Source organism: Necator americanus, chromosome IV (genome assembly GCF_031761385.1).
Source record: "Necator americanus strain Aroian chromosome IV, whole genome shotgun sequence".
NCBI lineage: Eukaryota > Metazoa > Nematoda > Chromadorea > Rhabditida > Ancylostomatidae > Necator > Necator americanus.
Window position 1 is genome coordinate 18,265,511 of NC_087374.1, and position 20,321 is coordinate 18,285,831.

General features: G+C 42.3%; 3 protein-coding genes across 6 annotated transcripts; 2 read left to right on the plus strand and 1 right to left on the minus strand.

Annotated features, from left to right (window-relative positions):
* Nucleotides 1-4,273: 4,273 nt before the first annotated feature.
* On the plus strand, nt 4,274-9,203 carry RB195_001782 (uncharacterized protein; the record flags this gene model as incomplete). Of its 2 annotated transcripts, none has more annotated exons than XM_064198720.1 (6): nt 4,274-4,467; nt 4,528-4,663; nt 4,939-5,052; nt 8,690-8,797; nt 8,865-8,927; nt 8,985-9,203. In XM_064198720.1, 6 exons carry the CDS (start codon nt 4,274-4,276, stop codon nt 9,201-9,203), a joined length of 834 nt encoding a protein of 277 aa, XP_064054601.1. The 2 variants fall into 2 exon arrangements, with proteins under 2 accessions (XP_064054601.1, XP_064054602.1); XM_064198721.1 differs by having other exon boundaries at nt 4,391-4,467.
* A 1,709-nt stretch (nt 9,204-10,912) lies between these two features.
* RB195_001783 (uncharacterized protein) lies at nt 10,913-12,779 on the plus strand (the record flags this gene model as incomplete). Of its 2 annotated transcripts, none has more annotated exons than XM_064198722.1 (3): nt 10,913-10,950; nt 12,492-12,608; nt 12,674-12,779. In XM_064198722.1, the coding sequence occupies 3 exons, from the start codon at nt 10,913-10,915 to the stop codon at nt 12,777-12,779; spliced, it is 261 nt and encodes an 86-aa protein (XP_064054603.1). The 2 variants fall into 2 exon arrangements, with proteins under 2 accessions (XP_064054603.1, XP_064054604.1); XM_064198723.1 differs by having other exon boundaries at nt 10,913-10,923.
* A 5,183-nt stretch (nt 12,780-17,962) lies between these two features.
* RB195_001784 (uncharacterized protein) lies at nt 17,963-19,571 on the minus strand (the record flags this gene model as incomplete). Of its 2 annotated transcripts, XM_064198725.1 has the most annotated exons (5): nt 17,963-18,072; nt 18,126-18,232; nt 18,418-18,479; nt 19,131-19,259; nt 19,326-19,562. In XM_064198725.1, 5 exons carry the CDS (start codon nt 19,560-19,562, stop codon nt 17,963-17,965), a joined length of 645 nt encoding a protein of 214 aa, XP_064054605.1. The 2 variants fall into 2 exon arrangements, with proteins under 2 accessions (XP_064054605.1, XP_064054606.1); XM_064198724.1 differs by lacking the exons at nt 17,963-18,072; nt 18,126-18,232 and having other exon boundaries at nt 18,414-18,479; nt 19,326-19,571.
* Between the last annotated feature and the right edge of the window lie 750 nt (nt 19,572-20,321).

Genomic DNA, 20,321 nt, shown 5'->3' on the forward strand with positions numbered 1-20,321 from the left:
GTCAGACACATCTTCAAACTGCGCAATTGAACGAAATATCACAGTTAATCGGTTCTCTGACGGGTATTGGGCGGTGGGAACTCCTTTGCCTTACACCCACCTTCACTGATTTGAGTCAAAAATGAACAGCGGAGCTTTTTTGAAAGGATTTTTCTTTGCAAAAGTCGATTTTTCCAATCGAAAAAATTTGTTGCAGCTTTCGTTTTATTCCAGGTTTTGTTTGGAAAACTCTAATCGACAACAAACCTACAACTAAGCAGAATCAACTGCTCATATTCAAGAAAATACTGCGACGTTCGTTAAATGCCGTAATCTCTAGACATTAATTCGCTAAAAGAGAAGCCGTTTTATGCGTATTTGAAGGCTAATAAGCCACTTGAATACGAATCAATTGTGATAGTATGAATACTAATTTGTTACAAGTACATGATCAGTAATGAGAGTACGAGTACATTACTGGTAGTAGTAATGTGTATTAAAAAGAAGTGAATTAATGCAGAAAGGATAAAGGATAAAGTTTCTGGCGTTAATCAATCTGCTCGGGATGCGCCCCCACGTTCGCTTCAATTCAGAATCGTTTGAGTTTTACGAACGCGTAACTGACCTTTACAATGACTTGCGGTGCCTAGCCGATGTGTCAAGTCAGTGCTTTTATCCTCCCAGACAAGTCTGGTACCAATTTATCGACCCTGGGGGATGAAAGGCTTGGTGAGCACTAGGGCGGATTCGAACCTCCGTTCGATCGTGCAGGAAGCGGAACCTCTAACCGCTACACTGCACTCGCCCTTTGCAGAAAGGATAGCATATGTATTTCAAAGAAACGAAAGTAAGTGTCGGTTAAAAGTTTCACTAACAACGAATCTCATGTGCCCATTTGTATGTGGAGGATGCCGACCGTAAAAGGAAGAACATTAGTACATTAACAATAGGTATGAAAAGACAACACCAAACGTTCTCGTGTCTTACAACCTCGTCATACTTCTGTCTATGTCGGATTTTTTAAAAGGAACCCTTCGTAGAATAATAGGAATAAATGCTTGTCCGGAGTGAATGCGTTCTTGTCACTTGTACCACTCTTTGACCTACAACTGCCAGGTATTGTCCTTGTAGATAAAATGTTATGTCGTCGTTGGTGATACTTCACCGCAGTTTACTTCGTTGGTACACTGAGCAGCGACTAGTGCGTTCCACCAGCGGCGGCAAACCAGGAGGAGCACTAGTAAGGCTAACTCCAATATGTAAGGGTTTCGCTCCTACTACCTTGAAAGATCATCGAAGCAATGACAGAAGGTAACTTGGCGCTTGACGGAATAAACGTTGTTCCAATCGACCTCTATCTAGGCTTCTGAAGACAGCGAAAAAGCCGAAATGTCACGCTAATAAAGCTTGCTTACTGAAAACCTCGTAGGCCCACTAATAGCAAAGTATGAAGGAATAATGTGTTTGATGTATTACTACTGTTACTCTATTTAGAGTAATTGCATTTAAAAAAGGAACTTAAAGGACCACTTCGTCCGGCTTTTTTCCGATGACATCTTCTTTCGTTGAACTTGTGCTACAATTTTGTATTCTTATGTATTTTTAATGAGAAAAATTATAGCTGAAGCTGCTCAATCCATCCCAACTCCTCACTGTTTTCCACGAAAGTATTTCCTAGCTTTTTGAAAAGTTTTCTTAGTAGGGCTCTTGAAATCAAGATGACATAGCTGGAGTGGCAGATTTTTGGCATCTTTCAATAAAGCTTATGGGAGTTCTTCTTTTCTTTCATGAGAACGTGTGGATGTTTAGCTATAAATCACATTTGTGTCTATGCGTCCCATTTATTTACGATCCCCAGTTTGTTTTTTTTTTTTGTTTTGGTTTCTTTTTCCCTGGTAAGTAAAAGACGTATTTCAGTAAAACTCATTGTAATTAGTATTTCTTGAACGTGTGCTTTCTGCGCACAAAATAAACCCTGAGTTAGTTAGAGTTTGAACCGACAGGTGTAGGGTAGTCGGTAATAACTTCCGCTGTGGCCGCAAGGTCGATGGTTCGGAATCGCCCTGGTGCTAACCAAGGTTTTCATCCTTTCTGGTCGATAAATAGGTGTTATACTTATATGGGAGGATAAAACCTTGACTTGATTAATCGGCTAGCTCCCGCAAGATATTGTACAGGCTTTTTACGCGTTCGTAAACCTCAAACAATTCTGAATTGAAATGAACGTGTTGGCGCAACCCAAGCGAATTCAGTAACACCAGATACTTTACCCTTCATCCACACCTTATAACATTGAAGATTGACATAACAACCCTCAAAATAAATGTGATAAGAGTGTTTGTATGTCTTATTCTTGTTTTTGCTGAATGACACCATTCTGCTTCTTCTTCTTTCTGTGGGTGTACTCTGTTGTGAGCAACTCCCTCAGATTGCATAAAAGTATTAATATGTAATATATTCAAGATAAAACTAAATATTAGATGTACACATGAATACCATTCTTCTACAGAGATCTATAGAGAGCAGCATTAACGTTTTAAATAGAAAAAGGAGAGTAAATTAAATTAGCTGTTGGAATCCAACAGTCCGTATTTAAGAATCTCCAAGCCCTCCCTTTTTGAAACCAGGGGATTGGGAAGTGTATTTATGTTTTCTTGTTTTGCCAACGAGGTTTATGTAAAACTTTATTATTGGCCTGACGTTTCGACAAATTCGTCTTCATCAAAGGCCTGAGAATGGTTCGAGGTCTTCGATCTCATGCATATCCCATCAAACTCCTCCTCTCTCCTTACCAAGCCTCGATATTGTTCTAAGTACACCACGCAAGACCTCCAAAAGGAAAACAAACTGGCTAGTCTCTCTGACTAGCAGGGCTGGTGAAGCACCGCATTCACCAGCCTTCATTCTATATACTGCACTGTGCGTAGATCTCATCCGCCTTGGTGACAATCTATAAGAGCACGGTGGTTCACGGGCACCGCTAGTCGGTGAGACTGGTCAGTTTTTTTTTGGAGGTCTTGCGTAGCGTACTCAGAACAGTATCAAGGGTTGGCAAGGGGAGAGAAGGAAAGGATATGCATGGGATCGAAGACCTCGAACAATTTTCAGGCCTTTGATAAATAATGTCGAGACGTCAGGCCAATAATAAAGTTTCACCTAAACGTCGTTGGCAAAACAAGAAAACGTAAGTCCGTATTTACGTAATTCCCTATTTCAACCGCTCGTTTTCAATCTAAACTCATGTTTTTTTCTTGAGTTCAGTGTTTTCTTTCCGATTCATGTGTGTGACGAAAATACTCCATAAAGGTACAAAACTTTGTGCGCTGGGGAGAACCGGACTAGGGCCACCCACTCGATGGGCGGGGACTCCTAGCATTAAGCCAGTGTCAAGAACAACACTGGATGGTAGATTATGGAGAGGGGTGTGATTCCGTCCACTTCTTCCTAATTGCCGTAAAAAACGGTCCGGAAGAGGCGGCGCGCGCACAAGGCTGGCGCGACCCAGTGGAACTCATTGTGGGAAATAGTGTGCCGGAGCGCTCGATGCCGTATCTACCGGGCCGTTTCTCTCAATAACCTACGATCCCGCATACGAATACTCCACCGGAAATCCGTACCACACCAGGTTCGTGGAGTGATGCCTTTAAAACTAGCATACAAATCTCTGAGCATGTTCACCTCCAATTTTACAAAGCAGTAAAAGTTATTAATCCTTTGATTAAACAGATGGATTGAATGTTTTTGTTACTTTACTGATGTTACATATTTTAGAATAACAATTACGTCCCAGAATTTTGTTGCAGAGCAAACATATTATGATGTTCAAGAGCTTCATTTAAACGAGCGGTCGAAGATGACCGAGGTCTACTCACCAGCCCCTCCAAGTAAAACCAATGAACTTGCTGCTGGAGGACCGGAGTATGAACAAGTGGGCGCGTTCTGACGCATCTCGTAGGAACAAACGTAGTTTCTTACGGCGATCAAGAAGAAACTGAGCGGGCCACGTTCATTTTCGCAATCAACACCACAAACTCTATTTTCAGGTTTCCACACTACTTCAATTCCGTGCTATGCTGCCTTTAAAACAGGGAAAAATATGTCAAAGATCCAAAAATAGCGAGCGCGTCTATCTCCGACAAAATTTCCAAAGAAAGTTGTTTGACATCCATATGCGGAGAGAATGTCAGGGAAAAGAGAGATAACGTCCTCAAACTGCTCCGTAGTGTTGACACAGGCATAATACTATTAATGTTGTTGATATTGACACGATAATATTGTTTACAAATGGCGTGATATGATATCATTGTTCATTCTCCTTTACACCATTGCTGTTTCTCATTTGCATCCCTTCTTTGGCCAAGCTAAGTGGTTGACGTCTCGGGATCATCACTTCTATAAAGAAACGCTAAATATGGCTGAAAACGAAAAAGGTGTACATGTCGGAAGTGCGCCGGTGCAAGATCCAAAGAAAGGTCACGATCCGAGGATGTGAGCTACCAACTGAACTGCCTGGTATTTTCGTGGTTAGAAGGCTTCATGAGATTTCAGTGCTCGCTTCACCGCTTCCGTTCTACTCCTCAGCACAATCGGATTATCTCAATTGATCAGTCAACGTCTGGCTTCAGGAGGAGCGTTGCCGGTCGCGCAGCTACTCTTCCTGATTTTTTGTGCCTTCACTCACGAGGTATATTAGGGTCAAAACGAAATGTAGTACGGTGCAGTTGCGCTAAGCGGCTGCGCTCGAAGCGACGCGGTGGAGCATAGCGGTTAAGACCGAGGGGGACTGCACCTCTCACAGCTGAGGTTCGCCATGGTAAAAAATTCCATCCCAACCGCCCGCCGCTTCGAGCGCAGCCGCTTACGCAACTGTACCGTGTTTCATGCCGTTTAGACCCGATGTCTACTCTTTCGGATCCATGTAGCAAAGACTACAGTAACACGAAAAATCTCTTACTTTAGTGGAATCTCGTGCATGGTGAAGGTTTGACAAGGCATCGTAGAGCCTATTTCGACATTGTCAATGTGTTGGAAACATATCAAACACGTGCTCGTACACATGGACATCTGTTCCAGGTAGGTCCCACTTATCCTGAAAATCCTTTTAGCGTTATTATTCAACCCGTCTGAATGTCCGGCTAAAGCCGGGTTGAATAATAACGCTAACTTGTATTTTTCTAGCAGCGCTTTCTTTCTCTTTTTTATTATGAATTAAGGCGAAAGATTATTGCTTTCCTTCTAAACGCGTCAGTCCTACATCTGGAAAATATTCTACCATCACCTTCAAACACTCCTTCGATACTAATGCAATAGATACAATTTGAAAGCATTACTCGATATATGAGTGTCTGTCCTGATTTCCCGCAGCAGTTATCACAGAATGATGTTTAAACATCATCGTACTGATAAAGATAAGTTTCACATTAGATCATGTAAACTGTTGGGTACTATTCAAGCAGCCGTTTGTGTGGGTGTTTCCACTTTCTGAAGAAGGAATGCTACCAACTTGAGGCAGACATGCAAGGAAATAGATATACGGAGGAATTATGCAAGACCTTCAGTGGCCATGGATATGAAATATTTGCGATGTCTTATTTACCTTTCGCGACACTCGAAGTTATTGCGCACCGATCCAACGCTGTGGGAAACATCGCACCCGATTTTATAGCTATCTGATGCCGGCGCACCATTCCGTCGTCGCGGGACCCGTCACACCCTCTTTTATACATGTCTGGCGCTGGCCTACCAACTCGATCCTGGTGGACTCGCCGCACTCCTCTTATTTCTATCTGGCGCCGGCTCAGCAGTCCGACGCCACGGGACCCATCGCACCCCATAATATGGCTATCTAGCGCCGGTGGACCCGTCGCACCCCCTTCCAGAGGTATCTGGCGCCGGCGGATCCGTTACACCTCCTTCTATAGGTGCCTGGCGCCCGTGGACCCGTCGCACCCCTTCTATAGGTATCTGGCACCAGCGCACCAACCCGACGCCGGGTGGACCCGTCGCACCCCTTTTTCGAATTTCGTGACATACAGACAAACAGACACACACACATATATTATATATATATATATATATACACCAGTCTGAGCGTCCGGCTAAAGCCGGACTTCAGACTTTCCGTGTTGTTTGCTTCGCTCGCCTTCACTAGTCAACGAAAATTAATACTAGCGTTATTAGTTCTATGAAATTGGACTCCAACAATCTTTATTCCTTTTTTATATTATAACTATAAGCGAAAGATTTCATAGTCTTCTTTCTAAACGCGTCAGTTCTACATTTGGAGTACATTCGAACTTCAGCTTCAAACACTCCTTATCAATATATTATAGACAAAATTTAAAAGTATCACGCTAAATATGGGGTTTTCTCCTGTTTTCTATAAACAGTTATCAAAGAATGATGTTTCGGCATAAAATGACGTGAAGGACATCATCTTACTGATAAAGATAACGTTCCACGTCAGACCACATGAACATCTTGCTACTATTTAAGCACCCGTTTGCATGCGTTTTTCCACTTTTTGAGAGCGGCATGCTACCAACTTGAGGCGAACGAAGAAGGAAATGAACACACGGAGGAGTCATATAGGGTGTAAAGCAAAGCGCCCGTGGCCACGGCTTTGAAACGGCTGCAACCATCTATCTTTTGCGTCATGCACACGAAGTTATTACGCACTATTTCGACGCCGGTGGACCTGTCGCACATCCTTCCATAGGTATCTGGCGCCGGCGCGCCAGTGTAACCCCTGTGGACTGGATCCGTCGCACCCCATATTATGGCTATCTGGCGCCGGTGGACCCGTCGCACCCCATATTATGGCTATCTTGCGCCGGTGGACCCGTCGCACCCCTTCTACAGGTATCTGGCGCCGGTGGACCCGTCGCACCCTCTTCCATAGGTGTCGGCCGCAGGTGGACCTGTCGCACCCCTTCCATAGGTATCGGCCGCCGGTGGACCTGTCGCACCCCTTCTATGGGTATCTGGCGCCAGTGGACCCGTCGCACCCCGTATTATGGCTATCTGGCGCCGGTGGACCCGTCGCACCCCTTCTATGGGTATCTGGCGCCAGTGGACCCGTCGCACTCCATATTATGGCTATCTGGCGCCGGTGAACCCGTCGCACCCCTTCTACAGGTATCTGGCGCCGGTGGACCCGTCGCACCCCATATTATGGCTATCTGGCTACCCTTTCTATGGGTATCTGGCGCCGGCGCACCAATCCGACACCCTCAGGACCCGTCGCAACCCATTTTATAGCTATGTGACCATAGCGCACCAATCCGACGCCGGGTGGACCCGTCGCACCCCCTTTTTCGAATTTCGTGACACACAGACAAACACACACACATATATCATGATCATGATATATATCATAACGATATCATGATCATGATATATAATAACAAGCTTAATCTGTGTGTGTGTGTGTCTGTCTGTCTGTCTGTCACGAAATTCGAAAAAAGGGGTGCGACGGGTCCACCCGGCGTCGGATTGGTGCGCTGCGGTCAGATAACTATGAAACGGGTTGTGACGGCTCCCGCGGTGTCGGATTGGTGCGCCGGCGCCAAATACCTATAGAAGGGGGTGCGATGGGTCTACTGGCGTCAGATACCTATGGAAGGGGGCGCGACGGGTCCACTGGCGCCAGATACCTATAGAAGGGGGTGGACAGGTCCACTGACGTCAGATACCTATGGAAGGAGGTGCGACGGATCCACCGGCGTCAGTGGACCCGGTCATTGGTGCACAATAACTTAGTGTGCATGACGCAAAAGATAAATGGTTGGAGCCGTTTCATAACCGTGACCATTGGGCGCTTTGCTCTTCACCTTTATGACTCCTCCGCATGCCTATTTCCTTCTTTTTTCGCCTCAAGTTTGTAGCATACCGTTCTCAGAAAATGGAAACACTCATGCAAACGGCTGCTTAAATAGTAACAAGATGTTTATGTGATCTCACGTGGAACGTTATCTTTATCAGTAGGATGATGTCTTTCACGTCATTTTATGTTAAAACATCATTCTGTGATAACTATTGGGGAAATCAGGAGGAATACCCATACTTCGAGTAATGCCTTCAAATTGCATCTATATTATTCTGGCATCGAAGGAGTGTTTGTAGCTGATGGTCGAATATTCTCCAAATGTAGAATTGACGCGTTTAGAAGAAAAAATCTGTAATCTTTCGCCTCAATTTATAATATAAAGAAGAGATGGAAAGCTTTGTTTAAAAAAAAACACAAATTTAATTTTACAGAAAACACCACTACTATTAACCTTCATTGATCAGTGAAGGGGAGCGAGGCTAAAACCACCGAAAGTCTGGAGTCCGGCTTTAGCCGGACATTCAGACTGGTATATACATATAGACATACACACGTGACAGACTAAGAACGTTATTATATAGCATGATTATGATCACTAATATTGATTACGTATAAGCGAGATAGTCTTGGGAAAACCGACATGTAAAATTTTCGCTTTCATTTGGTGATTATCGGTATAGTGCTATGATGCTATGACGTGGAGGTGTTCAATCGACATTCACCAGTTGGAAGAGAAGCCATAGCTGTCCTGCAAACTTTGGTAGCTGAGCACTAAGAATTGAAGCTCCACTCATCTCTACAGTCCTTAGCATGGCCACCCATAATCACTACTTACTAATTTCCTACTGCCAATTAGGATAGGATATGGCAGCAGATTTACAGCCAGATCCACCAACTCCTATGGTAACATTCGCTGGAGAAGGTAATCAACCTGGAATGACGCATGAAGCCAGCACTGAGAAGACTGACTTTACGAATGCTCGAGATGCTGTAAGTGCTTTTTAATTGAGTACAAGGTCCACTGCGAATGTTTGTGCACTCAAAACAACTAATTCAGCACTATGCCAACATGTTCCAAATTGCAATGAAAATGAATAAGGAGATAGAAATGATGGAAAAAGTGAAAATATAATCATTTGCATAATTGTTCCATCACATTACACGATGGTGATTCCAGGCAGAGAAGGAACAAGCAGAGAAGGAACAAGCAGAGAAGGCGCAGCAGAGTCAGCAAAAAGTGTCTTCACAAGAATCCCCGTCCTCTTCTCAGACGGGAAAACCAGCGTCCAAAGACGGTAGCAAGAAATCTTCAAAGAAGGCAAAAGCGAGGAAGAAAGGATCCAGCAAGAAATCATCATCGAAGAAGTCAAAGAAGGCAAATGTAGTGAAAATGTGATGTGCACGAAGACGATGAAAAACCGATCCTATACGTTATTCTCGAATTAGGTGAAAGAAATCGCATAATAAATGTTTGATGGCGTACGAAGTAAGAATATTAACGCCAGGCAAGCTACTTGGAATAGATGCCCATGTGTACGAGCACGTGTTTGCTTGCTTCCAGCACATTGACAATGTCGAAATAGGCTCGACGATACCTTGTCAAACCTTCACCATGCACGAGATTCCACTTAAGTAAAAGATTTTTCGTATTACTGTAATCTTTGTATATAACCCGAAAGAGTAGACATTGTCGGGTCTAAACGACATGAAGGGACTTGTAACCGGGTGCGCTGGACGCGGTAGGCGGTTGGAAAGGAGTTGTTATCATAACGAACCGCAGCGGTGAGAGATGCTAGCAACGGTCCTCCTCGATCCTTACCTCTACGCTCCAGGGTACCGCTTCGAGGGCAGCTTCTTATGCAACTAAATTCAGGTCGTTCTGACCCGAATATACGAATGATCAGATCAAAGATCATTCCGTATACGTAGATGCCGTTCTTTTTTTGGTGCAGTACTGTTGTTTCCGCCAGTCTTTGATAAGATTAAAGCATAAGTGCAACCATTCCAATCCTGTCTTCGAAGAAGTTCGCAAATTTCCTTAGGTTCTGCAAATATTTCCGTTATAATTGCTAAAATCTGCTTACAGAAAAAAAATAACGAGCAAGTGCAGTTACATATCCAGGTCAAAAGAACTGAAGCTCGATGGCGTGGCTGCACTCGATGGCCCCACCTCGATCGCAACCGCTAGCTCCACCATTTCGAGCGCAATTGCACCTTGGCTATAGTATGTAGGTCATCTTCAGTCGACTATAGTAACTTGCCCTTCGAGTACGGTGTGTGGTTGTACGTTCGTTCGAAATGTATTTTTTCTCTTCTTTTCGTCCGTCTATCAACGGATCTTCCTCACTAGAGGGATCACAGGCGATTAGTCGCGAGACACCGTGGCGCGTCCCCAGCTGGGGAGGACGGGGCTAATCGCGGACGAGAAGCGACTTTGTGCGTGATCTGAGATGCAGGTGGATTCAAGAGATGGACTCCCTATTTCTGCTGTGCCAGGATTGAGTCATAAAATCCTTGTAAACCGCACGTTGGTCAGGCCAAAAGTCTGCATTCAAGTGAATGAGAGGTGCAAAGGAGGCGATTTCGAGTTGCCTCCAACAAATAAGCTCCATCTGTCCACTCCGCGAGAACGCAACGTTCTCCTAAAAACTTATTTGAGTAGAGGTTTGCAACCTGCCCGTGAGTTTTAAAATTTTACGCATGTTACAATAACAAGAAAGAGTCTCCTGATTCCGGAGGAAAGCTTTGCACAGTAGCGCCAGGAAGGATAGTTTTGCAAGAGTCATCTAAACGAAAAAAGGCTAAGATGACGATTTGTACATATAACGCACGTACCTTTGCATTCGAAGCGGTCATCGAAGATCGGATCATGCAAGGCAGGAAGATTAAGCACGCCGTCATCCCACAGACCGAGATGAGACGAAGTCACCCTCTCAACGCCATATATGGAGCTATGGCTACACGTACCACACAGGCGCTTACGGCATGATAAAATAATATTTTCTGATTTTGATTTCTATCTCGTACATATCTTCCTCTGCTTGTCAAGTGAGTTTTATTTTTTGTGGTTTCTCTCGCTAATTTGTTAGCTTATTAGTCTCTTGCATGCTTTTTGCGTACGTTTGCATACAACCTTCTTTTCTGTGGGTTTTTTTTTTCTCAAGAATACGTTATGTCCTCCAATGCGTGATATGACACCCAATTTGGTAATTTCATCGTTTTTCGTCTTCTTTACGCTTCTTTTCACATCTTTTGCTGTACCTTCTGCAATCCTTTGTTGTCGCATGTATATGAAAATGCGAACAATTGGATGCTTTGGAGGGGAAGCTTGATGTACTGTGTACTGTGAAGTTCCTATCTGATACCTCCCTCAGGCCCTAGACTTTGTTAGCATATTGTACTCAATCTCTGCTGTTGAGTTATCAAATCACACTTATAAATAATTCCCATTTATTGAGTTTGTACACATTTAACTTTAATTACAGAACTGACACATTAAATAAATAAGGCTTCATCTTTGTCCTGCTATGCATCACTTCTCTGCAACTCTGCTTCGTCGCGAGGGTACACGTTGTTGCTTATAAACTCGGCGTGCATTCAGTCTTCACTCGTGTTTAAACTTACACCCAGCTGCGGGAGACTCCGCCCCTTGGACCAATGCTAACGCACCGCGAAATTCAAAACGGTGCAGTGAGTAACTAATTCCTCTGCTGCATCAGAAGATTAGCCTTGGAAAACCTAGAAGACGAGTGCTTCACGGTGCTTTACGAACTCTTCCCATGAAACAGACGAAAAGAATACCACAGTAAACTTTAATCCAAAGGATGAAAATAGGATTTGGGGTTTGTGATCCTTATCTTGCAGCTAGAGACGATCACTTCAGTGAACTCCATAGCTAACATCTTTTACTCTTCCTCTGTCCAGTTTTCTTCAAGTTTTTCCATTTGCTCTTACATTGCTCTCATAAATGCGATAGTCTGAACCAGTGCTCTAACCCCCTTCACTTTTGAACGGTTGGCGAAAGGACCTCCTTCACTTGACTGCACCCCATGAGCTAAACCTTCACCGGAGGAGGTTCTGGCTTCTCGCTATCGCACCTATGATTGCTCTCCTTATTTAATTTGTATTTTCATTTCCTTTCATCTCTTGTATCACCTACTTACTTGTCTTGTTTCTCTGTCCTACTTTTATTGTTTCTCTGTCTTATTGTTTTGTGTCAATCCATTGTTTTGCTTTTTATGGTTATTCTGTCAGTTTCTCCGTCTTCTAAAGTTGTATTTTTGTGCTTTTTCTAGGTTTTGCTTTTTTTGCCTTCTCAGAAAGGCTTTCGGTTCCAACTTCTTTGTTTTTTTATTTATGCAGCATGTTTTATCCCTGGTATCACACGTTTACTTCATTCATGTTTGTTTCATTTTCGTGTGTCTCAGTGTTCTTGAATCCATTCTTTTTTTTCATGCTTTTTCACTCTTTCTTCTTAATCTTACTTTCTTTTTTTCACTCTGTCTTCACTTCTCAGCATGTAATTGTGTTGCTTACTTTGCTCTTAGTTGGAGAATCCGTACTGCATAACAATTACCACTTATATCACGTTAATATATGACAAGAACACTGAAGCTAAAGGAACACAATTCGCATAGAAAAGATAGTGGAGATTTCTCAAATGAAACTAACGACTCTTCTTCAGTATCTCTTCCTCACTGAAGAAGGCACTTTTTTCCATTCTGGATTGTGTTGCTCCAACATTTGTGCGAGATAATGAAAAAGTACGAAAGAAAGCCGGTGCGATCCAGGCAAAACCTAGGTAGTCTTTTTAGACTTTACTTGAAGTCTCAACTCGTGAATATTTTCAATCGACTTTGTTTTCAGGGTCTTTAGGTTCGCTTTCAAGATTTTTCTTCGGAATAGCAGTTTTTTTCTACTATTCAACCTATTAAGGAGACAGAAAGGGAAATCGAACTATTCATATTCATAGTTAGGCCTATCGCTTTTTATAAAAAGTAAACGTGCTAAATTTGCCGACAATGAATACTTTTCTGAAGATTGAGTCCTAAAATTTGGTTTTATTTCCGTTTTTCGTCTGTGCAATAGTACGCCTACTCGTGTTACTGAATTTTACCACTTTCCAACCGCAATTCTCTGTTACTTAAGCTAAAACAGCAGCGAGGCTAAAAGCGGGTGTTCAGCTACTGTGTCAATACTTATACTTATACTGTCGAAATCAAGCAAAAACGGTAGTGATCAGTACATAAACAAGTGGAACAACGAGAAGAAAACTGGACAGAGGGAGAAAAAAGATATAGGCTGCGTAGTTATCTGAGGCGATCTTTCTCAGCTGCAAGATAAGATCAAAGTCCCAAATTGTAGTTTCATCCCTTACTCAGTTTGAAATTCAGAGATCATACTTCCTTTCTTTCTTCGATTATGGTTTATTGTGATATTCTACTCGTTCGTTTTATGGTAGGAGTACGTGAACCACCGTAAAGCAGTCATCTTCTACCTTTCTCTAACCTTATTTCTCTGAAACAACGGAGGAAGTGGTTACTCGCTGTAGTAATTTGAATTTCGCGGCTCGTTAGCATTGATCCAAGGTGCGGCTCCTCCCGCAGCCGGGTGTAAGTTTAGATACAAGTCCAGTGGCGCATACCGTTAGGTACCCGCAACCTCTGCGAGGGCCTATCCTTAAGAGAAACGACTGGCAACGGCGATCGTTAATTGCGCTGCGCTTGCCTTATGCCCCGCCCATCACATCGTCCATCTTCGGCCCTCATCGTCTAATGAGGTGCGAAACATGCCCCGCAGGAGCATTCCATCTCTGGTATTGCTTATGTACGGACTACCGATCGCTTACTTATAGAGATACATCGAAAGATTGCACTCGAAATGCCAGAAATAGAAAATAATAGTATTTTATTTGTGTAAAACAAAAAAATCGAAATTTTTACAAACTAATGCAGTATTTTACGTGCATTAAATACTCTGTATAAATACAAATATATTTATATCTATCTTTCACACAGTTTTTTTCAATCACAGATCTATGTCTTTCAACGACCACTTCTCGCTTTTACACTTTCTAAGTTTTATTTTGGAACGTTTTCAGCTTCATTTCTGTTTTCTTTCTTTTTTTATTCGTTCTTAATACAATGCACTAATGCATTAAATACTCTGTATAAATACAAATATATGTCTATTTCTTCTGTAAGTTACAATCACAAGTTTCACAATTTCACAGGTTTCAAGTCACAAATCTACGTCTTCCAACGACCAGGTTCTTGTTTTTACACCTTAGAACTTTTATTTTGGAACGTTTTCAGTTTCAATTAATGTCTTCTGATGCTTTGTTTTTTACAAATCATCTACTTTTTCCCTTCATTTTTAGCATTTTCATCTTCTACGTTCGTACATTGCTGTCATTTTGTTCTTTGAACCTTCCCAGAAGTCAACTCTGTTGCGTTATTGCAATAAAAACAAAATAAAAAAAAACAGGGCACATGACCTCTGAGACTTGGTGATGGATGGGCGTGGCTTAGTGGTCACATCTAACTTAATATATTCCTGCTCTGGCCTACCGACAGCCTCTTCTGCAGGCACTTATCCGGCTGCAGATAATCGGCTGCGGGTACCTAACGACCGCCCCCCACGAGTTCAGTCTCTGCATGTTGGACATTGAATCCAACAAATTTGATGGTTTGTGCTGGCTAAATCCGAAGGCATACAACACACACGTTCCTCTCGTCTTGTGCACAGTCCAGAATGTCCAGGTCTGGCTTCCGCTTAGCCTGCTCTGCCGGTTGCGTATAGTTAGGTACCCAGCCTCCGCGAGAACCTATTCTTAGGGAAAACGACTGGCAACAGCAATCGTTGATTGCAATGCGCAGCAGTTAGTAGCGTCAGCACAGCGTTGCGCTGCGTTTGCCTTATGCCCTGCCCATCATATCGTCCATTTTCAGACCTCATCGTTCAATGAGGTGCGAAACATCCCTCGCAGGAGCACGCTATCTCTAGTATTGTATCTGCAGTGCAGTACTCCGTACAGAAGCAATACCAGAGATTCTGTGTTGCTTACGTATAGAGATCGAACTCTTGCCCACGAAATCCCAGAAATAGAAAATAATAGTGTTTTATTTGTGCAAAGCAAACAAATCGAAACTTTTACAAACTATTGCAGTATTTTACGTGCATTAAATACTCTGTATAAATACAAATATATTTATATCTATCTTTCACACAGTTTTTTTCAATCACAGATCTATGTCTTTCAACGACCACTTCTCGCTTTTACACTTTCTAAGTTTTATTTTGGAACGTTTTCAGCTTCATTTCTGTTTTCTGATGTTGCTTTGTTCTTGTACAAATCTTCTAGGTTTTGCTTCATTTTTCATTTTCTACGTTTTTTTTTCACTTTCTACGTTGCTATGTTGCCTTTTTGTTCTTTGAGCCTTCCTAGAAGCAAACTCTACCAAGTAATTGTGATACAAACATGGCACATGACCTCAGTGGTGTGGTGATGGGTGGGTGTGGCTTAGTGATCACAAGTAACTTTTATTTTGGAACGTTTTCAGTTCCATTAATGTCTTCTGATGCTGTTTTGTTTTTGTACATATCATCTACTTTTTCCCTTCATTTTTAGCATCTTCATCTTCTACGTTGGTACATTGCTGCCATTTTCTTCTTTGAACCTTCCCAAAAGTCAACTCTGTTGCGTTATTGCAATAAAAACAAAATTAAAAAAACACGGCACATGACCTCTGAGACTTGGTGATGGATGGGTGTGACTTAGTGATCACAGGTACCCTAAGATATCCTGCTCTGGCTTACCTACAGCCTCTTCTGCAGGCACTTATTCGGCTGCAGATAATCGGCTGCGGGTACCTAACGACAGCCCCCTCCCCCCTGCTCTGCTTTGCGTAAGTGGGCGCGCTAAAGCAATATTTTAGAGGATTTCTTTTCACATATGATTAGTTTCAGACCTTATGCAGTTTCCTTATCGGAGAATTTGTATTTGTAAATTACATTGAATTGCAACAAATTGTAAATGCAGTTTAATCTTGTTCTGTTTGTAAATAGAAATCCGCACAGGTTTGCATGAAGTTGCATTGATACTTTGATTCTTATGACTTTTTTCGTTCCGCCTTATTAAAAGTGTTATGGTTGATTCAGCCTGAGATTGGACATAACACGTTCAGGGTAGTTGCACAGAAATCCCTAGATCGCACCCCCACCGTATCGATTAGGCATCAATTATGTGTACTGCGCGAACTATCGAAAATACACGCTGCTGGACCAACTTGACCTATCCAGAGGTGAAATAAAGCAAAAGTGTTAAATATGGTGCCTCCTTAAGATAGGTAGCGCATATTATAAATGATGCCTAAGTATGGATTACAGTGAGACCGCGCCACCAGAATCTCTTGTGAAACGACCCAGTCTTACACTATTTAAGCTTTGAAAACTACGGATTAGAATCTGCTTAACCAGCCCATAGGCATAAAATAAAATAAAATATGGTACATTTCTACAAGCCGCGCATACAGATCACACGCACGCGTAAGCATTACGGCAAGGCGGACTTGCCAGAATTTGTCCTGTTTCTCTATCGTTTATAGCAGCAACTCTTTTGTTTTCTTGCACAACTGGAACTGTTGCAAATCCAAAGCAGTAGTTAGGCAAGGGAGAACGAAAAATCATGATCATGCTATATAATAACGGGCTTAATCTGTCACGTGTGTGTGTGTGTGCGTGTGCGTGCGTGCGTGCGTGCGTGCGTGCGTGTGTGTGTGTGTGTGTGTGTGTGTGTGTGTGTGTGTGTGTGTGTGTGTGTGTGTGTGTGTGTGTGTGTGTGTGTGTGTGTGTGTGTGTGTGTGTGGTGGTGGTGGTGGTGGTGGTGTGTGTGTGTGAAACGAAATTCCAAAAAGGGGGTGCGACGGATCCACCGATGTCGAATTGGGGCGCGGGCGCCAGATAGCTATAAAGAGGGGTGCGACGGGTCCTGCGGCGTCGGATTGGTGCACTGTCGCCGCAAAGCAGTAAAATGGGGTGACGCGGGTCCAAAAATGGGGTTGGGATGGGATTGCTACGTCATAGTGCAATAGCATCTTGCAGTAATTTCGTGTGCCTGTTGCGAAAGGTGAATGATTCGTTGCTACCGTTTCATACCCGATGCGGCTACCCGTGCTGGGCTTCACTTCCATGACTCCTCCGCATTTCCTTACAGGTTTGCCTCAGGTTGATAACATGCCTTCCTCACAAAGTGAAAACGCGAACAAAACCGGCCGCTTAAATAGTAGCAAACAGTTTACACGATCTTACGTTGAACGTTATCTTTATCAGTACAATGATGTCGTTCACGTCATTTTATTCATTCGTCATTCAAACATCATTCTGTGATAGCTGTTGGGGAGAAAACATGGAGAAAACCCGTACTTGGGATAATGCTTTCAAGTTATGTCTAAATTATGTTGGGATCGAAGGAATGTTTGGAGCTGAAGTTTGAATATTCTTCAAATGTAGAAATGACGCGAATTGAAAGAAAACCATGAAGTCTTTTGCCTATATTTAAAAAAAAAGAAAGAAGAAGGCGTTGTTAGAAAAGCACAATTCCTACTTTGCAGAAAATGCCATTATTATTAATTATCATTGAACAGTAACGGCGAGCAAAGGAAACCACAGAAAGTCTGAGGTCCGGCTTTAGCCGGACGCTCAGACTGCTTCAGTATAAATGCACAAATAGTGACAGAGTCTGTGGTTTTCTTTTCCTAGCATCATTCGCGCTGTTTCCGTTGTTGCCCGTAATCCAAAGGGAAGGACGGACTCTTTTTGTAGGATGCTTTCGGCTACCTCCCACAGAGTTTGTTTATAGGAAACTTATTCAGACGTATCCGTTGGAGAATTACCCTAGTTCAAAATCAATTATGTCTTCTAGAAATGTTTATGAGTTCATTTTAAAACTCAGTCGCAGCGATGTACACAACTGTCTCGCCCACAATCAATCGTGCTCGGCGTTAACAGGTCAAATTGTGTAGCACAAATTTTCAAAAAGCAACTCTACTTTAGATTTTTGTGAAACAGAGAAGGAGAGCGAAACAAGCTTCACAAGAAGTCTGAATGTCCGGGGTTAGCTTGACGTTCAGTTTGTTAAAAAGAATAAGAAGGCGGTTATACATCGGTTTCAATTCCACCCATACGTTCGACTTCACTAACAGGGCGCTGACTTATCAAATCGTTGCTTTCAACTTTAAACGTGCGTGGTATCAGTTTATCGATGCCTGAAGACTGGAAGTTTTCGTGGACCTAGAACGGTCCACTGGCACATACGCACCAAGAATGAAACCGATGCAGCCAATGGCATCATCGGGGTCAGCTGCAACGCGAAATTTCCATCGTTTTCCCGGGCAGACTACCGTAACTAACTCAGTCTGTTCAATTCTAGGGCCAATTCTTTCTCGATACAACTTCTCGATAACTTTTCTCATACAGCAGTTTTAAGAAGTTCATTTTTATGGCCTATTAATATGAACATTTTTGCAGAAATACACATGACTATAATGTTGAATCTATACGTTGGAATTTGAATCTGATTACTTCTCCCCGATAATTCTCTCTTCGATTACCTCCGTTGTGACATCTTTGCCTTCTCAGCTTCATTGAAAGCTTTCACTACAGCTGAGTTCACCTGAAACTGTCGTGCTTCTTTCCTTATGACAATGTATGTATGTATGTATGTATGTATGTATGTATGTATGTATGTATGTATGTATGTATGTATGTATGTATGTATGTATGTATGTATGTATGTATGTATGTATGTAGATGTAGATGTAGATGTATGTAGTATGTATGAGTAGGTAGTATGTATGTAGTATGTATGTAGTATGTATGTATGTATGTATGTAGTATGTATGTATGTATGTATGTATGTATGTATGTATGTATGTATGTATGTATGTATGTATGTATGTATGTATGTATGTATGTATGTATGTATGTATGTATGTATGTATGTATGTATGTATGTATGTATGTATGTATGTATGTATGTATGTATGTATGTATGTATGTATGTATGTATGTATGTATGTATGTATGTATGTATGTATGTATGTATGTATGTATGTATGTATGTATGTATGTATGTATGTATGTATGTATGTATGTATGTATGTATGTATGTATGTATGTATGTATGTATGTATGTATGTTTGTATGTATGTATGTATGTATGTATGTATGTATGTATGTATGTATGTATGTATGTATGTATGTATGTATGTATGTATGTATGTTTGTATGCATGTATGTATGTATGATGCACGAAATACTTTACCAGTGTCTTAACTTCGATCTTCGTCTCCGACTGCGACGGCTGAATGCTCGGGAGTGGTATATCTTCTTCTGGCTCGGCGTCAATTGCTAATAACAGTTGCTCTTTCGTCAATTTTTCCAATTGAAATTGCTAGAAATGCCGTTTAGGGAGACGGGTTTATTGAAAATGAGATAAACGAGAAAGCTATGCACGTACAATCTGTGCTGAGGATGTTGAACAGTTATTCCCAGATTCGCTTTTCACCCCATTCGAGTTCGTGGTGGGTACGTTGGAATTCCTCTCTGCATTCGAATTCGAATTAGGTATGTTAGAGTACTTGGATAAATTCGAAGTTGATGTGGGTGCATTGGAATTCTTCACTGCATTCGAAGTCGAGGTGGATATGCTGTCGTTTACGCCACTGGTAGACGCTTTAGTAATATTACTGGTCATTGTGACCATACAAGATTCTAGGCTACCAAAGTGACAGGAATGCTCCTACCTCACACCTTATATTTGGCTTGAATTTATAATCACAATAATAACCACGCTTTCTGATATAAGATGATATGGAAACTGCTGCCATGCGAATGTTACCTCAGCCAAAAATATGAGTGAAAGCAACAGAAAACACGTTAGCACCTGAACTTCTTCAACTCTTTAAGGATTACTCTTTGACTAGACTTCCTTCAAAGTTTTTTTTTGTTGCTGAAAACATTTTTCGATAGGAGATAAGATTTGCCTGCAGAGCCGGTTCTTCTGAACAAGTGAGTAACCCGCTGAAGTTTTGCAATATAATATGTAAAATTGGAAATATTTGCGAACATATGCATTTTTGGTCGGAAAGAGGCCCGGCTGTGATTGCAAAAACACTGATCTGACATCAACTGGACGAACTTTTGTGGTAGCGCGCTCAAAGCTAACCTTTTTTAATTAGGATCAATCACTCATTCATTTCAGACATATAACCAGTGTTCACGTAAAGATCCATTCATACATATTAGGCTCTTTTTTATTTGAACCCTTTTTGTTCCCCTACGCGCAGTAGAAACGCGAGGCTACGTTGCGCAGAGACGCGGGTGGATTCAGGGGATGGACGTCCTGTTTCTGCTGAGCCAGGATTGACTCATGACATCCTTGTATCTCGCACGTCGGTCCGGCCAAAAGCCTGCAATCAAGCGACTGGGAGGTGCAAAGGAGGCGGTTTGGAGG